Consider the following 18,749-nt stretch of genomic DNA (forward strand, 5'->3'; position numbering starts at 1 on the left):
GAGGACAGTGGACTACATTTCTGTCCCCACGTCCACCGTACTCTGTGTGTGGTGTCTCCCTTCTGGTGGCTTTGCACACAGCTTAGGTCAGCTTTTCTGCGTTCTGAGCCTGGAGAAGGGCTGGGCTTCATTTCTCTGTCTGGCTCCCAGGGGCAGGTAGTAGGTAAGTAAGGTCTTTCTTAGACTCAGCCATTGACTCAGGCTGTCTGGGATCCCCCTGGGGTTCCCCCACACTCGACAGAGTGTATTCCTGGGCTGATGGGGGTGTCTGATGTTTCTGGGCGCCCTCCTGCCCGCAGGGGTTGCTTGTGACTCACCAGCACGGAAATCCACGGGGCTTCATGCCCCTCCTTCTTGCCCTGAAAACCTCTCCAGCAAGCCGACCCCAAGACGTGATCACCCGAGAACCACGGAGCTCGCTCACCGCTGGGCCTTTGCCCAGCCCTTCCCTGTGCCTCACCTCTCCTCCACATCCATCTGTCCTCCTCCTCCCGGGGCCCGGCTTAGTTGTTTCCTCCAGGAAGCCTTGTCTGACCCCACCACACACTGGAAACCCTTCTCCTGGGCTCTGTGACACCCCTCAGCGTTTTGAAGCTGCTGGTTTGCTCATCTGTCCCCACATCCGACTGTGCTCGGGACTGTTGATGGCTGAGTGGTCAGAGCCAGTACTTAGCAGGTGCTTGACAGGGAGCTGTTGGTTCTTGGTCTGTTCGACTGGGTTTTGTCGGCAGGGACCCGGGAGAGTCTTCTGGTGTGTTTTGAAAGTATTCAAAACCCACAGTTGGGTTAATTTTTGAAGTAGCCGGTCTGACTACTGGAACCCTGAGAGCACTCAGATAGGAGCTGCGCGTGAGCAAGGAGGGGAAGTCCAGTCCCCTTCCCCACTCCTCCCTCGAGGGGTGTTCCTCTTGCTCAGTCTGGAGGGAGTCAGGGAGGCCCTGCCTCACCCAGCAAGGCCCAGTGGATTTCTTGGTGCCCATTTATTACCAACAGGTCAAATTTTTTTTGCATGAAGATTTTTTTCTAAACTTGGTTCTCTGCCTTTGAAATCTTTCCTCCCGTTTGAAAGTTTAGCAGACAGGAATCTGTACTTTGTGGCTAGTGTTCTGGGTCAGATTTCCTTTTCTTGAGGCTTGGTGGCTGGATGAAGGGTGGCTTGGGGCGTGGCTGCAGTGCTGAGCCCACCTCTCCTCTCTGAGCAGCCTCAGTGTAGTCTCCAGGCTCCCCTGGTGTGGGCGCAGGTTCCGGCCTCGCCCTGGCTGTCTGAATGCCGGCTGGTATTCCTGCTGCTGGCAGTGGGTCTAGCCAGCACCGTTCCCTCATCCATTCTTTCATCCGTTCATTTCTAATGGCCAGAGGGCAGCGGCAGTCTGTGGGGTGCAGGCTGCATGTTGGTGGTTCCTACACTGAGTGTCAATCTCCTCTGGGTGCTTAGGTACCGCCACCTCCCACCTTTACTGTTTCTCTGTGATAAAAACATGGGGAAATGGAGAACCCTCTCCTGGAGCCCTTCTGAGTGTGTGACATGCTGCTGTCCCTGCAGCTCCCCGTGTGAGCGGATGCCAGCACACACACCTCCTATGGCCTCCCACCTGCTGACCAGGCTCCCCTTGCCTCCGTTTGCTGTTCACCCGCTTTGGCCCTGGGTGGGGATCTCTGGAGCTGACTTATTCTGAGGGTGGCACCGTTGGGTCCTTGGGGCATTTGCTGTGAATAGAGAAGGTAGATTTCTGCACCGACTCTGACTTGTGCCTGGGCAGCTCCGCCGCCCTGATGGTGCTTTCCCCTGCGCCTCCACACTGTGGTCATGGCCCAGGGAGCGGCCTGCAGGAGGCTGAGCCATGAGGGCTGCGAAGGATCTGTGCTTTGTCCACCCAGGGCGCCAGGGGACACCTGCCAGTGACCTATGGCCCGATGGGCAGCCTGAGCTGTGCCATACGCTGGGTGGGCGAGGCCCCTTTTTTGTTACCAAAGCTGAGAGGAAGCAGCCAGCCAGTCCCCGTGTTGACCAAGAAGGGAGCCACTGTGACGAACGTGGTCTGTGGAGCAGAGCCTCTTGGGCCAAGTACAACACTGCATGGAGAGAGAGAGAGAGACAGACAGACAGACAGACAGACACACCCCGCGGCCTTGGGTGGCTGTGAACTCCCGGCTCGCTCCCAGTTCTGAGATGAGCCAGACACCAGTGTTGGAGGAGAAGCCATTTATAGCTGGGTCTCCGTGGAGGGGGTCTAGGTGGGGGTCGCAGGAGACTCCACTCCTTGTAGCCACCGGGAGAGAACCCACAGCATTAGCCCTGGGACAGGGCCTTGGCTTCCTCCCCAGCAGTCTCTGGTGGGTGCTGTGGGCCATCCTGGCACAGTGCGAGTGGGTGTTGTGGGTCTTTTGAGAAAACGCTATTTTTGGCAGGTCCCTCTTACCCACATGCAACAGGATATGATGAAAGACAGAAAATCCCCAGTTTGATTTTTTTAACCTGAAAGGGAACCCTGCTCGTCACCAGGCCAGCTGCCTCCTTGTTAGGGATGTGGCAGCAGAGGCTCAGAGTCGGGACGCAGACTGTCCGGGTCATAGCACTCCTGAGGGACCGAGGTGTCGTAGAGCCAGGTGTTCCCCCTGCCTGGGGATGGAGCAGACGAGGATACGGTTGGCTTCTGAGCACAAAGTGACCCACTTTGAAATAGTGATGTACTTGTGGCCTGTGGACTGGAAAGTCGAGGCAGAGTGTTAAGAGTTGGTCAAGGCTGGGAAAGTGGGAGGACACTCGGTGCGTGAAGAGTCGGCCACTCAGACGTTCTTGGTAGTGTCAAGGAACAGGACCTGGAAGGAGCTGGCTGGGACGTCTGTGGCCTTTGTGCGGTCGGCAGCCTCCTGTTAACAAGGGCGTGTGCTGTCGGGTGTGCTTTAGCCCACTCCACCAGACTGCGGCACTCGGGAAGAGGGCGGGGGACCCAGGTGGAGTTAGGTGTGGTTCACGGGGACAGCACGCCCAGGCTCAGCTGTCCTCCCTGCCTTTTAACGAAGGGTGAGCTGTGCACCCTGGCCTCCTTCCTGTGGGGACTGTCCTCTCCTGCCGTGCTTTGTCAGCTCACACACTGCAAGTTGATGCCAATGCTGACGTTCAGTAGTTACCGCGCGGGGAGGTCTGTGGTGTGTGAGTAGGAAGGGGCCTCAAGTGTCACACACAGAATTCTCACCTGGTAAAGTCTAAATTCATATGTAGAAAAGAGTCGGGGCTGGGCTGGGGTCAGTGGCAGAGCACTCGCCTGGCATGTGAGAGGCACCGGGTTCGATGATCGGCACCACAGATAAATAAGTGAATAAAATAAAGATCTATAAATTTCTAAAAAAGAGACGGAGAGTGTGGCAGTCCCCGGGTCCCACTGGGAGGTTCGTGGGGCTGATCTGATTGACTATCGTTCTTCTGCGCAGGGAAGAGCATGGAGGAGATGAAGAAGGCGCTGCTGCTGCTGCTGGGCTGCGCCGTCCAGGTAGGGCGTGGCCGGCACGGGCAGGGGCCTCAGCCATCGGGGTTTGGATTTGTGGGGACCAGGTGTGCCCTTCGGTCAGGTGGGGTGACACCGCCTTCAGTCCAGTGTGACAGAGGCCTCTGGGTTCCCGGCAGAGAATGGCCACGTCTTAGGTGGCAGCTGTTTCTAGTACCAGGTACCTTGGGGAGGAGGCCTGGTGAGGACCCCTGCAGCCAAGGTGCCACTAGAAACTTGTCCCCAGTAAAGGAACATCTGGAGCAGGGAGCTGTGGACTGCCCAGCTGTGGGCCAGATTCGACCTGCCGCCTGCTTTCATAAAAAGTTTATTGGAACACAGCCGTGGCCTGTCCAGGGCTGTTACCTCTGGCTGCCTTTGTATAGCAGTGGCTGAGCTCAGCAGCCTCACTCAGCACAGACCAAGTGTCAAGTCTAAAACTGTGACTGTGCGGGCTCTTCACAGAGAGGGTGTGCCTCTGGCCCGAGCCTGAATCTCTAGGTGCCGAGGTCTTGTTTGAAGCATGGATTTCTGAGTCCCACCCAGTGTTTTCCATCAGGGAGGGGCTTTTGAAAACAAGCTCTTGAGCCATTTTCAGAGAAACCTCAGCCCAGGGTGGGCAAGAGGACAAGGTGGCCTTCTGTAGGAGACAGCCAGGCTGGGGTGGGCAGTTCACTTGAAACTGACTGTGGCTGTAGATGCGGCCCTGGGTGTGCCCTCGCTCGAAAACATGCTTCTGTTAATGTCCACCACCCTTCACAGTGTGAGAGGAAGGAGGAGTTCATTGAGAGAATCAAGCAGTTGGACATCGAGACCCAGGCGGGCATTGTGGCCCACATCCAGGAGGTAGGCGGCCACTCCCCGGGCAGACGGGAGGCAGCGTCACTTCTCTGCATGGTGGCAGTGTTTAAAGGCTACCTCACCCATGGATGTTTTCTGCTAATTTTAGGTTTCAGACGCCATAGTCAAATTGATTCTATTTGGAAAGGTAGCCATCAGCAAGCCCAAATAAAATAGGAGTAAAAATAAAAATTAAAAAAAGCCACCTCCATCAAGTCTTTCTGCCTTCTTCTTGCCTTATATGGACTCAGACTATTTTTAAAAGCTGTCAAGTGGTTTAGGCTCAGAATTTGATTTACAGGCCCTGAAAATGTATTCTGGCAAATGTCACCCTGCTCTGAACGGTTGATCTTTATAGAGATTCTCCGCTGCTGTCAATGACACGCAGAGAAATAGACGGCTGCCACGTGGTGGTGGGGTTGGGGTCCCCCCCAGCACCGCTGGTTACAGCCCCTCACTCTCTGCCCTCCTGTCAGTGTTTCTTGGTGAGGCAGGTGCCCACACTTAGGTGTCTCGATGGGGCTCAGCACTCAGGCTAAAGGGACAGTGGAGACGCAGGAGCTGGGGTGAGATGGCAGAGGCGGCTGAGCCACAGCTCCTGGGGTGGACAGAGGCAGCGGGGCCAGGGTGTTGCTGGGTAGTGGGTTCTGAATTAAGAGTTTGAAGCAGGAGACAGATGTGGCTCATGGTGGACCGGGGTCCAGCGCCACCAGAGGAAAGTCAGTACTTCAGTGAACACTGGCAGCCCTTGCTGGCCACCTGTCAGCCTGTGAACTGTTCTCCCTCTCGTTTCCCTTGTGTGCTTTGAAACTGTACCTGCCCAGGAACGAGCTCCCCTAGGCTCGTCAGGTCTTTACCACTCGATGCCTTCTGTGCCTGGACCACAGGACACGAACACACACATCCAGGAGAGGCTGTGTGATGACCAGTTAATGGCTGGCCCTGGCCACTGGCTTCAGAATTTATTGGTACTTAAAAAAAAATTCAGGTGCCCAGGACCCATGAGGGATCTGCTTGTTAGAATTGGGAGAGATGAGCCTTTAATTGAAAGCTCTGCTGGTGACGCTGTGTTGCTGGCATCAAGTCCTGGAGCCGAGCCCCAGAGCCCCTGAGCCCGAGGGTTTTCCCAGCCCTGGGAATGGAGCAGCTCAGCACCTGGCCTCTGAATCCCAGCCCCATCCGTGTGATGGGGTGAGATCTCTAATTCAGAGATCAGCTCTGTCCGGGCTTGTCCTTCATGAGCTGGGGAGAGAGGAAAGCGGGTGTTGTCCCTGGAGGAACTGAAGGGCCCTAGAGAGGGCTTTGTTTTTGCTCTGTGTGTGTGTGTGTGTGTGTGTGTTTTAAAGCTGTTCTCTGGCATTTTTACTGCTCTGAATAACTTCAGAACCTTCCTGGAGCGATTCACTGAGTGGATGCCCTTTTGTTTCCCTTTTCTGAGGTCTGAGAACTGTAATGATGTTCTTCCAAAAGCCAGAGGATGGGTCCGACCAGATCCCGCTCCCTGCTCACGGAGAGGCATGGAGCCCGCTGGCCTTCTGTGGCTGTGGGCTGAGATACAGCCCTCCTCTAGATTTTGAATAGAGTAACCCACGGTGGCCTGGGCCCCCCATGCTGGCGGGGGAGACTTGACATTGGCCCTGTTTGCACTAGATTTTACTTTGAGAAAGAACTAAAGTCCCCTTCCTCATCCTTCCCCCGGAGGCCTGCCTGCATTGTACATAGATATTCGCCTCAGTGCAAATATCCTGTTATCCCAGGACCTTCCAGGGGGACAGTTGTCAGGGGTTCTCTCTGGTATTTGAAAAGGTGAAAGCAGAGCAGTGTGCATGGCGGACTCCTCTGACGACTTGGCCCAGCCTTGCTGAAGGGGCCCTGCTCTCCACGCCACAGGGACTGATAACGCGGGAGTGAAGCAGCCTCCTCTCTCCTGTGCCGTCCACTGTGTGGCCGTTGGCAGGCAGGAGCTCAGGAACCCCAGGGCTACCCGCGCTGGCCTCTGCAGTGTTGGACATGTGTGCCCGCAGGTGACCCACAACCAGGAGAACGTGTTCGACCTGCAGTGGCTGGAGCTGCCCGATGTGGCCCCTGAGGAGCTGGAGGCGCTGTCCAGGAGCATGGTGTTCCACCTGCGCAGGCTCATCGACGAGCGCGACGAGAGCACCGAGGTGCGTCCGCCTGGGGACAGCTCGGCCGGCGATGGGCTCGGGGCTGGCCTTCCTCCTCCATCTAGGGCTGGACACCTCCCTGTCCTGCTGGCCGGATCTGCTGGGGGTGGGACATGGGTGATGCCCACTTGTTCCTGGTGATGCCCCTGCAGTGAATGATGAAAGGGACAGAGTGGGCAGAAGCTGACCAGGAGGCCCAGCTTGGGGTCCCTCTCCACTCAGACCCTCCTTCCCTCCTCTGTCCCACTAAATACTTAAGCTCTGTTTGAAGACCTGCACTGTCCTCTCAGCGCCCGCCTCTTGGTTTTGCACTCCCAGCTGAAGGCTTCTCTTCTCCGGGTGGTTTTCCACCCACTCTGAGCCTGGGCAGTGTGCCGGGCCCCGGGTGCGCTGCCACTCGTCCCTTCTGTCCGCCCTCTCCCCTTGCAGCTGATCGTGGACCTGACGCAGGAGCGGGACTACCTCCAGGCGCAGCACCCGCCCAGCCCCGCCAAGTCCTCCAGTGCCGACTCCACGCCCAGCCCCACCAGCAGCCTCTCCAGTGAGGACAAACAGCACCTGGCTGTGGAGCTGGCCGACACCAAGGCCCGGCTGCGTCGTGTCAGACAGGAGCTGTGAGTCGGAGAGCTCTGTGTGACCCTGGGGCTGGTGGGGGCCACTCTGCGTTTGCTCTCTGACTCTGGGACCCAGCATCTGCCCTCTGTGAGCCCCACAGGGAGGGGGACTTCGTCCTGGTTTGGTGGCTCCTGTCCACCCAAGGGTTGCTGATTGTCAGAAGTAGACTGCTGTCCCCAGGCCTAGTTGGGATCAGGATGATCATGTAGTTGTGTTTCCTTGGAGGGAGTGACAATGGGGAGCCTCGCATGGTGGCCCCAAACTGCATCTGGAAAGCCTGTTCTCCCCGTTTCCTGCACTGATGAATGTCATTCACCCGTCGTCTAGGGAGCTACCTGCCCATCCTTGTCCCCACGCAGCCCACTCGTGGGCTCCTACAGCTGTGGCTGGGGTCTCCTTTCCTGTCCTGCATGCTCACGGGGAACCCTGTGGGATGGATGTAATTTGAGGGCAAGCGTTAACAAACTTTGCAAGAGAAGATCCGTTTTACCCAGGGACGTTTTTGCAGACCCCATAGGCAGACAGATCCCCTTCCCACACCCAGAAGCCCTGGTCACCTCGTTTTCTTGCCGTGGTCTTGGGAAGTGGTAGCCTGTTCCCAGGGCCTGCCATGGAAGACCCTTCCCCACACTCCTCCTCCCTCTCCTGCCCCTTCAGCGAGGAGAAGACAGAGCAGCTTGTGGACACCAGGCATGAGGTGGATCAGCTGCTGCTGGAGCTACAGAAGGTCAAGCAGGAGGTGAGCGGAAGGCCTGGCCGTGTGTCCTGGGTGGACGGGGCTGGGGTACCCTGCCATGGGACCTGGAGGGTCCTGGACATGCCACGTTTTAGGGACTTGGCCCTTCCCTGTCCGGGGGTGACCCTGAGCTGGCTCCCTGCCTATGCCCTCCTTGCAGAATGTCCAGCTGGCAGCCGACGCCCGGTCTGCCCGTGCCTACCGGGACGAGCTGGACTCGCTGAGGGAGAAGGCGAACCGCGTGGAGAGGCTGGAGATGGAGCTGGTCCGCTGCAAGGAGAAGCTGCACGACGTGGACTTCTACAAGGCCCGCATGGAGGTGGGCAGGTGGCCGGCTTCCAGGCGCTCCGCTGGACGGGCCCGCGGAAGCGCCTTCAGACTGGCCGTCCTGGGAGGACTGGGGGGTGGGAGCCAGAGACCGCCATGGTGGACACTGCCCTGCACCTCAGCCTGTCTTCCTAAGGACCTCCTTGTGCCTCTGCTGACTGTCATGGGTGTAGGAAGGGACATAGTTGACAAGGACACTGGTCCCTTTAGGGGTTTCCCTTCTCCTGGTTCAGGCCACAACAGTGACCTTCTGTTTGTGTGTTCCCCACTGCCGAGACTTGGCTGTCTCTGGGTGATTTTCTGGGACTTGGTTTCCTCACCTATGAACAGGAGTAGTGGTGCCACTGAGGTCCGAAGAAGTGGAGGGTCCCTGAGCCGTAACTCTGGTGCACCCTCAGTGGGGGAGGGCTTCTTAACCTGACTTGATGTGAGTTTACGTTTTTGATTTTGTCTGTGGCATTGGCAGGCTAGCCGGGTCTCCTGGGCCAGAGATCCTCCCCTCTCGGCCTCCCAAGTTCTGGGGCTATAGGTGTTTGCCATGTGCCTGGCTCAAGGCCTCGTTTTAAATCCTGTGGAGGTTGTGGGTGGATACAGGTGAAGAGGTTAAGGCTGAACTGGGACCCAGACCCAGGAGGGTCCCTGATGCTTCGACCTCTCACCTTGAGGCCCCATGTTGGCAGTGGCTTCGGGGACCTTTTCTGAGACACGGGAGTTTTGCCTTCCGCTCGTCCCAGGGCCTCAAAGGTGGTGCTGGTTACCTGTGTGAGCTTGTGCCACTGAGGAAACATGAGCCCGGAGAGGCCAGGGTGTGGGCACATTGTTGAGGGACTTGTTGGCCGGGGGCTTTCTGCGGTGGCTGGGCACAGGCCTGGGAGTGTCCGTCCCCTGCTGTGCTGAAGGCTTGGTTGGTGCTGCAGCTGACCCTGGGCCCTGGGCTGATGGAGGTGGGCTGGAAAAGGCTGAGTGTAGTTTGTTCCACAGTGTGTCCCCTGAGGAATGAGGGTGACAGGGTGACTCTCAGTGGCCCTGCTGACAGGTCCTCCTGGATGCTGTATAAAGGCAAACTAGGCCTGAGCAAGGGGTGAAGGACAGGCCACGGCCTGGCTTTGTCTGGAAACACTGGCTCTGCTGATTCTGAGGCATGAATCCTGGCACAGATGGTCCTAGGGCCTAGGCATGTGCCTGGGAGGGTCGGAGCGTCATGCCCCGGCTTCTAAACCCTGCCTCGGCGGCTCCTGTATGTCAGGGACTGTGTGCAGCCCCCAAACACAGGGTCAGGAGTGCAGTGTGACACCCGGGGATCATGACCACACTCTGTCCCTTGGATGTGGTGGGTCCCAGGGGCCGGTCTCCACATTCATTCCTGGCCTTGGCCAAGCCTCCTGCTCCCCTCGGCCTGCCCTGCCTGCTCTGCCTGCCCCAGGCACAGAGGGTCTGGAGGTGAGCTGTGCCCTTTCAGCTGGAGCCTCTAGGCTTCTGGGGGGATTTACGTGGGGACCCATTTTCTCAAATTCCCTGCTTCGGTGTAGTAATAGTAGTTTTTTCATATCGATTAGTAATTCTCATAATGAAAATTTCCTGTGAGTTCAGCAGTGCTTTTAAGTTTTATATCCATTTTATCATTCACCAGAGAAGATAGCGTCCATGAGATCTTTGCTCCCAGGGAGGGGGCGATGTGCATGGGTTTACGGACACCCAGACATTCCCAGCTGAAAAGCTGGGCCTGGCTGACGGAGTCCAGGGCCCTGGAGAGAGTTCTCTTCCCGGGTGCCCATGGCCTCCTGACTCCGGTGGCAGTGAGGACAGACAGCAGCATTGGTGGCTCCTCCTTGAGTACTTTAGGCAGGTTTGCGGACTGTCTTCAACCTTTGCTCAGGTGGCTTAGAACAAACACTCCGTGGTCCCTCCCAGGCTTGAAACCTCCGTGTGGGGGGGACTTGGCCTCCTCCCTGCAGGGACATTGACCGGGTAGAGTGGAGACAGTTCTGGAGAAGACGGGCTCCCTGCCTCCGCGAGGAAGCCTGCAGCTAGGACAGTGTCTGAGTGCCAGGCAGAGGAGGCCACCTCCTGCCCCTGGGGGCTCCGAAGGCTTTCCTGGGGAGGCGATGGTGGAAGGGGTCCTGAACTGGGGCAATCAACTGGGGACAGCCATGAGGGAGAAACGGAGCAGTGTGCAGGGAGAAGGCAGCCGTGAGGTCAGTCACCCAGTGCTGGGGTGCTGGGGTGCTGGGGACGTGGTGGGAGACGAGGCTGAGCGGGTTGTAGCTACGCAGATTATGTGGTGTGCCATCCTTACCAAGTGTCTTGGCACGAGGGCGGGGAGCACGGAGCTGCCTCAGGAGCTGCCTCCGACCGTGTGCACCCGCGCCCATGCTCGTGGGAGGGTTCCATTGGGCTTCACTTTGCAGAGCTGGTGGCTGCTGTCCTGCTGTGGAGCCCTGGCTTCTCAGACACCTGCAGAGGCCTAGCACAGGAGCACAGGCTCCCTGGAGCCCTGAGCACTCAGGTGTGTGCTGGACTGGAACTCAGAGACCCCGAGACAAGTTGCTTTGCCACGAGATCTAGGTGCTGTCTGGGCCCATGGAGATGGAGATGACTGTCTCTGCCCAGCAGCAATGGCCTGGGCCAGCCCGTCCCTCTAGTGCTCAGAAGGCTGTGAGTCAGGGGGCCAGCGCTGTGTAAATGCAGTGACTTTAGTGGGTCTGTTTGTGTTTCAAATGTATCCAACTTAATTTAAAAATCCAGATCTTCTTCAGAGTACAATGGTGCACGTTCTAATTCACCCTGAGACTCCTTAAGAACAATGTCTAAGTGAGTAAAACAGCACTGTGTAGAAATGTGTCTGAACTGAGGCTGACGTGCAGGTGTTATAACTGTAGATTAGAGGCCCAGGTACAAGGTGTGCTCACCCAGAAAATAAGAGAAAGTGGGTGGAGCCAGGGACGGAGGATGAGACCAAGCACATACAGCAGAAGGCTAGTTGTACAGTCTAGGTGGTGTGTGCAGAGGTGTGCGTGATACAGTTATTTAGACCCTTTAGTAGATTTTGTTTTTTATGATAAAACATTGGTGGCTGGAGTATGATCCAAGTTAAAAGGACAGAAGGGACATTTATCTTTTTTTAAAAAAAAAATATTTAGTTCGTCAATGGACCTTTTATTTTATTTATTTATATGTGGTGCTGAGGATCGAGTCCAGTGCCTCACACATGCTAGGCAGGCGTGCTACCACTGAGCACCACCCCAGCCCCCCTTTTTTCTTTTATATTCTTTTAGTTGTCAGTGGACATCTACCATTTTAAATAAGCTGTTAACTCACCTCAGTTTAAATGGGAAAGTTAAAAACATCCATCAGTTTAAATCTTCTCTAAGATTTGGCTCTAGAGTTCTCCAGATGTGTGTCAAGATCAGCCTTTTCAAAATGCATGTCTAGTAAGACCTTGTTTCAGAATAAAAAAAGGACTGGGGTTGTGGCTCAGTAGGAGAGTGCTTGCCTAGCGTGCATGAGGTCCTGGGTTCAATCTCCAGTAGTGTGTGTGCGTGCGCATGCATACACACACACACACACAGTTTTTCAGTCTGGGGAGAAGTGAGAGGTCTTGTCTCCTCGGGAGTAAAGCCTGGGAAGGCCCAGGAGCCTGATTGTGCGTCTCGTGTGGCTTTCCACATGTGTGACACTTCTGGGTTCATTAGGGTGACAGGTGGCCCATATGTATCCTGACCCTGAGAAACTCAGCACTGCAGATCCCCAGAGGGACAACACATTTGTGCTGCAGGGAGGGGACACAGGTCTCAGCCCTGGGCAAGGTTGGTTAGAGCAACGTGGAACACAGAGCTGCATGGCTTGTTTTTAGATCCTGGCAACCTTTTTCTTGTGGCTGTAGGTGTAGTTTACATAAGGGTTGAAACTGCTACAGAGAGGAGCAGTGGAGGGCTCCCTGCAGACGGAGGAAGTGTGGGACGTGTACTGGGGGCCCTCGGCCTCCCTTTATAAACGGTAGTCTGCTCAGGGCCTCTGGCAGGGGGTTGCCTCATAGGGCCACATGGGAAGAGGGCAGCGGAGAGAGACTTTGCCTGGAAGGTTCTCTTTCCCATATTTTGTGATTGGCTGAAAATTTCCACTGAAAGCAAAGGACAGGCTGAGGTGCTGCAGTGTGTCCAGGCAGAGTGGACGTGGTCTTGCCCAGCTCCTGTGTGGATGGACAGTTTTCCAGGAAGTGCTCGTTTCAAAATAAACAGCCTAAGAGGCAGGGACCCACACCTGGGCACAGTCCTGGCTGAAAACAGCAACTTGCTGGGTGTCAGGCAGGTCTTGCCCTATCTATAAAAGGAGCAAGTGTGGTCTGGGCCAGTGGGGCGCTCCTGCCCTGGCATCCGGGCATAGGGGCAGGTTGGCTTTTCCCAGCCCACCCTCTCTTCAGGGAGCCCCCAAGAGAAGGTAAGGCCCCTGGATAGGTGCTGGCAGTGAGGAGGCAGCTGGAGGAGTGGGCCAAAGCCATACCCCTAAGGCATCAGTGGCCCTGCTTAGGATGGGGATGGGCTGGCAAGATCTGCTGTGGGTGTGGTCCGCTCTGCCCATCTGGGCCTGGGAGATGGGGCCAGCCCTGCCCACTTCCTCCAGGCCTGCCCTGTTGCAGGCAACCCGCTCACCCTCACCATGAGGTTCCCACAGCCCTCATGGACATCTCTGTCCCCTTCAGAGGGAGAAGTTGCCTAGGAAATCTTGGCTGATTTGAGTCCCCTGCCTCCAGTCTGTAGGCTGCCCCCCGCCCCCCTGCACTTCAGGACCCACGGGAGTTGGGGCTCAGCATGCCCGGTTCCTACCTTTACCTGCCACCCTCCCATCTTCTGTCCGGCATGCAGCCACTGTCCAGCACGGGGCAGCTCCCTTGTTGCCCCTTCCCACCCTGGCCCAGGCCCTGGCATTCCCCATCCTCTGAGCCCATGTTCCCACCTCCCAGCAAATCCAGACTGGCCAGGTGCATCCCTCAGTCCTGCTGCCAGAGCGGCTGTAACAGCGGCTCATCAGGCGTCTCTTAGGGAAGAGGCAGCCCTGAGACCGTCCCCACGCCCCTCGCCCAGCACTCGCCTGCAGCTCTGGCCAGACAGGCCCTGCGGGAGCGGGGGCTTTGCACAGAGCCTCCTAGGCCTGCCCACCCTCTCTGCTCACTCATCCAGCCCCATAGGGCTTGGGCGTCACAGAGGGGGCTGATCAGGTGGGTGGGCGAGCTCTGCAGGCCGTGACCACCACCTCCTTCACTTTTCCTTGGGAGAGCCCCTTCTTAGCCTGGGTGGTGCTTGTCACTTGGTGTTGTCCTGATATATTTTCTTGTCTGACTCCCAGCCAGACTGTGAACTCGGAGAAGATGGGGTCTGTGCCTTACTGACAGTGATTCCTCTGGGCCCAGCATGTTGTCTATTCAGGGGTCACTAAACTACAGTCCATAGGTCAAGTCCATTCTACCATCTGATTTTACAAATAATTTTTTTTTCTTTGTACCAAGGATTACAGCTGTGTGCCACAGTGCCTGGCACAAATAAAGTTTTGTTGGAACAGCCACACCTGTTTGTTGTGTCTGGCTGCTCTCAGGTGCCCCTGCAGGGCGGAGTAGTTGTGATAGACTTACTTCTTGCAGTGCTGGAAGTATCTACTCTCTGGTCCTTTGAAGACCCAACATCTGGCCCCAGCAAGTGCACAGTAAGGCTTCCAGATGAGCAGTAGTGACCTTGCTGGTGGAGCCAGGAGCCATGGGAAGCCCTGCTACAGTGTTGCACTTGGGCCCTGCAAGGTGTAGCAGCCAAGATTGGTTCCTCTCCTTTTTTAGATGAGAAAAAAGAAGCTTAATTAATAACTTGTTCAGCATCGCAGTTGCTAAGCAGGTGGACCGGGGATCGGAATGTGACTGGCTGCCTTCAGGGCTTGACCGCCTGCCAGGGAGTGAGCACGAGCCTGCGCCTTCACGAGAAGGGGGAGACAGAGGACAAGGAAAGGGGGTGTAGAGAGCCGTGTGCCAGAGGCACCCTCGAGGGGACACTGGGCTGCCGCTGTATTCCAGCAAGGGCCAGCCTCACACTGTTCATGTGGGACCGAGGCCTGTCGCAGCAGGGAATGTCACAGTCCAGGGAACTCGCTAAGTTCTGCGATGGCAAGGAGACGCTCTGCCCCAGCTTGGGACCCCCCTGGAAAACTCCTTTTTCTCCTGGGTGCTGGGGTGGAACCCAGGGCTTCGTGCACACCAGGCAGGTCTGTCCCACTGAGCTGCACCCCAGCCCTCGGAAGCCCTGGTGGCTGCTCCGTGGGCAATGCTGGGTTGAACAGTGACCCACAGGGTTGTGGAGTGACTGACATGGCAGCTGGGGAGAGGTGCCCCACAGAGTCCTGTGCCTGAGTGCTGCTCCAAGTCACCATGGCAGATTAGAAGCCACTTGGGTATAGGCCCTCTGGCCTGTGATTTCATAAATGTAGTCCCTCAGCTGCTGGCTGGGCAGGGTCAGGCCTCTAAGTAGCCTCCTGGTTTAGTTGTGGTCAGAACCATAGCGGGGTGTGCTGGCCTTGGGGTCGTCTAGAGTTGGCCTTCTTGCTCCTGCACAGCAGCCCCTGGGGAGCCCCTGGCTTGGGGAGCTTGGTGCAGTGTCTTCCAGATCTGCTCTTCTGAGGCGGGGTGGGCCTCTCCATTGCCAGGGACAGGAGGAAGTCGAGGCATGTGGGGGGGATTTGTTCTCTTGGATACATGTCCACAAGGTCACCTTTGTCCATCCCTGGCTGTTAGAAGTATCTGGGTCCTTCAAAGTCCCCCTCACCACCGGATCCTTCAAAGTTCCCCTCACTGGTGGCTTGGCCGACAGGTGTTTTGCACACTTACAAGAGGCTCCGCAGAGTAGAGTTTCAGTCTTGCTCCAAGAGTTCCCAGTCTGCGGAGGAGGACAGGCCAGCCACAGTGGTTGAGAGAAAGTCCTGGAAATGAGTGCCAGGCACTCCTGGCTCAGCAGGCCGGCCGGAGTGCATTCCCAAGTGCACTCCAAGGGGCAGCTCCAGCCGCATCCTGAAAGCTGCCTGCGGCTGGCTGTCGTGGCGGGGCAGGCTGTTCTGTGGCCACTGGGGGCCTGAGAGCTGGTGCCGGGGCGTGCTGGCAGGAGACGGTGCTGAACACTGGTGAGAGCCCGGTGGGCAGCAGCCCCCTGGAACCCCTCATGTGCTCTGGCTCGTGTCCTTATTACGTCCGGGCCCCTCTCACCTCCTGAGCCCCTTGAGGTGAAGTCCTTGGACGTGGGGGAACCCCAGGGTCTGCAGCCCTCTGGGCCAAGGGCAAACCTCAGCTTAGGTCAGTGACTTTGGGCTTGTTCCTTGATTAGCTAACCAGAGTTGTCTTTTGTATATAGGGAGGGACTGTCCCTCCCTCCCTCCCAGGGCTGCTGTGAGGAGTGTGGGGCAGGACAGTGGCCTCCGGGGGGCGGGCAGGGACGGGTCACTCAGGTGAGTCCAGAGTCTTAACCAACAAGCTCTCCCCAGCTGCCAGGCTTTGATCAGAACCGTGTCGCTGGCCGAGAAGCGGGTGGCTCCCCTCACCAGGAGTCTTGGATTCTGGCCCACAAAGGAAAAGGAGCGTGTGTTGGAGGAGCAGCAGCTAGTCCCCTGTTGTAACGCGTGGGCGGGACGAGCCTGGGGAGGCCATGCCCAGCGGGGAGACCCGACGAGTCCCTGTGGGGGGCCCCCACAGAAATGCAGCGACCCCCCCCCTTCCGTTATTGAGTGTTGCTGGGAAGGGCCCAGGGGACAGAGGAGCCAAGGAGGCCGTGAGAGGGCCCGGCAGAGACGATGGCCAGTTCGGCTTTCCCGTGGCGGTGGCAGTGGAGACCCTGGGCTGTGCGTGTCCGCAGGGCTCATACTTGCTGGGTTTACTGTGCTGCCGCTGAACTCTCTTTAAGACCCCCTGGCTCCAGGAAACCGCCAGCCACTTCTGTTTTGCCAGGGGTACGTGTGCAAAATACTCAAATAGCAACTGCGTGTTGAATGGAAGCTCCTCTGAGAGGCCATTCTTCAGGATCCTGATCCCAGGAAGAATGTTGAATTGAGAGGAACCCAGACCCGGGACCCCTCTCCCCGGAGACTCTGAGCGCCAGCCTCCTGAGAGGTCCCAGGTCTGTCAGCAGAGTTAGGTTGTCACTGTCAAGGCCCTTGGGGCCACGCCCAGGACCTTGAGGAAGTGTTACCTTTCCAAATTTAAATATTTTCTTTCTTAATGCCTTGATTTTTTTTTTTCTTTTTAAAGTAGATAAGGTCCGTTTGTCCTCGCCTCATGGGAAAGGCGAGGGTGATGCACAGAGGAGCCCAGGCTCCCTGTTGCAGGCTGGTCTCTGAGTTGGATGATGGGGTCCAGCTGGGGCCCAGGGAGCTCTGGTTGGGAGTCCTGTGGCCACAGCCCGTGCCTGTCTCTGAGGGTGCGCCTGTGTGCTTTTGGTCACCAGGAGCTGCGGGAAGACAACATCATTCTAATTGAAACCAAGGCCATGCTGGAGGAGCAGCTGACCGCTGCCCGGGCCCGTAGCGATAAAGTCCACGAACTGGAGAAAGAGAACTTGCAGCTGAAGTCCAAACTTCACGACCTGGAACTGGTATTGCGAGCTGTGTGGTTGCTATGCGTAGACTGGTGGGGGCGAGCGCTGTGCCCTTTGCTGATGTTTTCGCCACTGGGTTCCTTGCTACCACTGCCCCAGGAACTCAGGACCATGGAAGATAGCTTACTATGCTCAGTGGGCTTGAGTGGACACTTAACAGCTCTCAAGGCCTCCGACCTGCTCCAGAGCCACCGACCTGTCCCTAACAGCCCTGTGTAGTACTTCCTCTGTTCAGAGAGCATTCATTTAGAAACCTTCAGGCTCTCTTCATAACCTGGGTAGCAGGTCGAGATACTGGTTGGTGGCTGTCATTAGCACAGTGGAGCATTTGTAGGCAGCTCAGTCTGTTGTGGAGAGCAGGTGCATGCCATCCCCCACCCCTCACGTCCAGAGGATGGTGGCAGACAGCGTGCCCCGGCAAGCCTGTCCTCATTCCTTCCCTCTTCCTGCCCTAGGACCGGGACACAGATAAGAAGCGGATTGAGGAGCTGCTAGAAGAGAACATGGTCCTCGAGATTGCGCAGAAGCAGAGCATGAATGAGTCGGCCCACTTGGGCTGGGAGCTGGAGCAGCTATCCAAGAACGCAGAACTGTCGGATGGTAGGTAGCGCTGTGGCCTGGGAGCCAGCCCTTGGCTCTCAGTCAGTCGAGGCAGCCCATCCATTCACCCCAAGTAAATATGATTTCCTTCAAGTGCCATTTGGAACTGTTTCATTACAGTTCTCCCCGGGGAAAACATGAGGGGTCTGGCCGTCTTGATGTCAGGATGTGAAAGACAAATTAAGTGTTGCCAGGTTTCTCGGTTTCCCATATGGACACTCAGGAGCTTCCAGATTACAGCACGCTGATACCCTGAGGACATCTTAGGCCTGTCTGCGGATGGCTGAAAGCCCTGGATGGCAGAAGTGTCCCGGTGGTTGCTAATCCCCACTATAAATGTACCCTGGGCATTATTTCCTCTGTTGATTTGCATAATTGGGCAAGATGGATGCAGTCTGTTCTCTGTCTCCCGGGTGGGGATGCTAAGTGGCTGCTGCTCCTGAGACCCGGGTTCTCTGCTGGTCTGCCTGGCCTCTTCCTCTCTCCTGGCTTGAAATGCTGCCCTCTGCTGGCCCCCTGGAGACGATGGCCGTGGTGGTGTGGGAAGGGTGGGGGCCTCAGTCAGCACTAGAACAGGAAGCTTCAGCACCCAGCAAACAATAAGTCAGTTCCTGTGTTCAAAAATAGCACACGTTCACCATTCCTGTGCACCTGACATTATAAGTTAATATTTACTTAGCCCTTCACGGTAGGGCTTTTGGCTTCTTTGGGTGGTATTTAAAAATTCTGATAAACATTCCTAAGAATACTGTCAAGGGTATTGAAAGCAGCTGAATATTTCTTCGCTTCTTTGAGAGCCCCTGTCAGTTCCAAACTTGAAATCAGCTGGTTAAACTGTTACCATGAGCATTGAGCTCTGGGAGATGCCCTGCCTCTGAAGTCCAAATGCACCTGGAGGAATTTCTGCCCCCTGATGGAGCCGAGAGGTGGTGCAAGCTGCCTAGGATGATCTCTGGGTTTATCCCCCCCCTTCTTCTTTTTAGAGTATTATTATAGTTATACATATAGTCGTTGGGTTCATTTTGACAAAATCATACATTCATGGTATTTGATTCATTTCTCTTAACACTCTGAAACTAGGGTGGCTGGTGGGGTGGAGGGCCTTTACCAATAAATAGATTAGTCAGGAATTTGTGAATCCTTTAAGATTAATGACCATGACTTATTCTCAGTGACAATGGTGGCCTGAATTACTGCATAATGTAAGCAAAACCTGAAGATACCTTTTATTGTTATTTTTGAAGCATTTATTTTTTTAAAAGACACCAGGTCTTGTTGGTTACGTACATTAGTAGATTCCTCTAATCCCAGCAGCTTGAGAGGCTGAGACAGGAGGATCACAAGTTCAAGGCCAGACTCAGCAACT

The 18,749-nt window shown here is 56.3% G+C and overlaps 1 protein-coding gene across 5 annotated transcripts in view; it reads left to right on the forward strand.

The window, feature by feature from the left end:
- The window catches only part of Ccdc88c (coiled-coil domain containing 88C), a 114,102-nt gene that overhangs the window by 55,254 nt on the left and 40,099 nt on the right, over nt 1-18,749 (forward strand). For 4 of the 5 annotated variants that reach the window (XM_046440644.1, XM_058577684.1, XM_058577685.1 and 1 more), the window contains 8 exons: nt 3,433-3,491; nt 4,248-4,331; nt 6,350-6,490; nt 6,920-7,104; nt 7,763-7,844; nt 8,002-8,160; nt 16,634-16,780; nt 17,239-17,383. In XM_046440644.1, the coding sequence (XP_046296600.1) occupies nt 3,433-3,491; nt 4,248-4,331; nt 6,350-6,490; nt 6,920-7,104; nt 7,763-7,844; nt 8,002-8,160; nt 16,634-16,780; nt 17,239-17,383 (1,002 nt within the window). Of the gene's footprint in view, nt 1-3,432; nt 3,492-4,247; nt 4,332-6,349; nt 6,491-6,919; nt 7,105-7,762; nt 7,845-8,001; nt 8,161-15,600; nt 16,307-16,633; nt 16,781-17,238; nt 17,384-18,749 lie in introns of those variants that run through there. The other variant, XM_046440646.2, reaches the window with a different exon arrangement.

The sequence above is a fragment of the Marmota monax genome, unplaced genomic scaffold (genome assembly GCF_021218885.2).
Source record: "Marmota monax isolate L192 unplaced genomic scaffold, Marmota_monax_Labrador192_F-V1.1 WCK01_AAM20220418_F8-fsc00017, whole genome shotgun sequence".
Lineage (NCBI taxonomy): Eukaryota > Metazoa > Chordata > Mammalia > Rodentia > Sciuridae > Marmota > Marmota monax.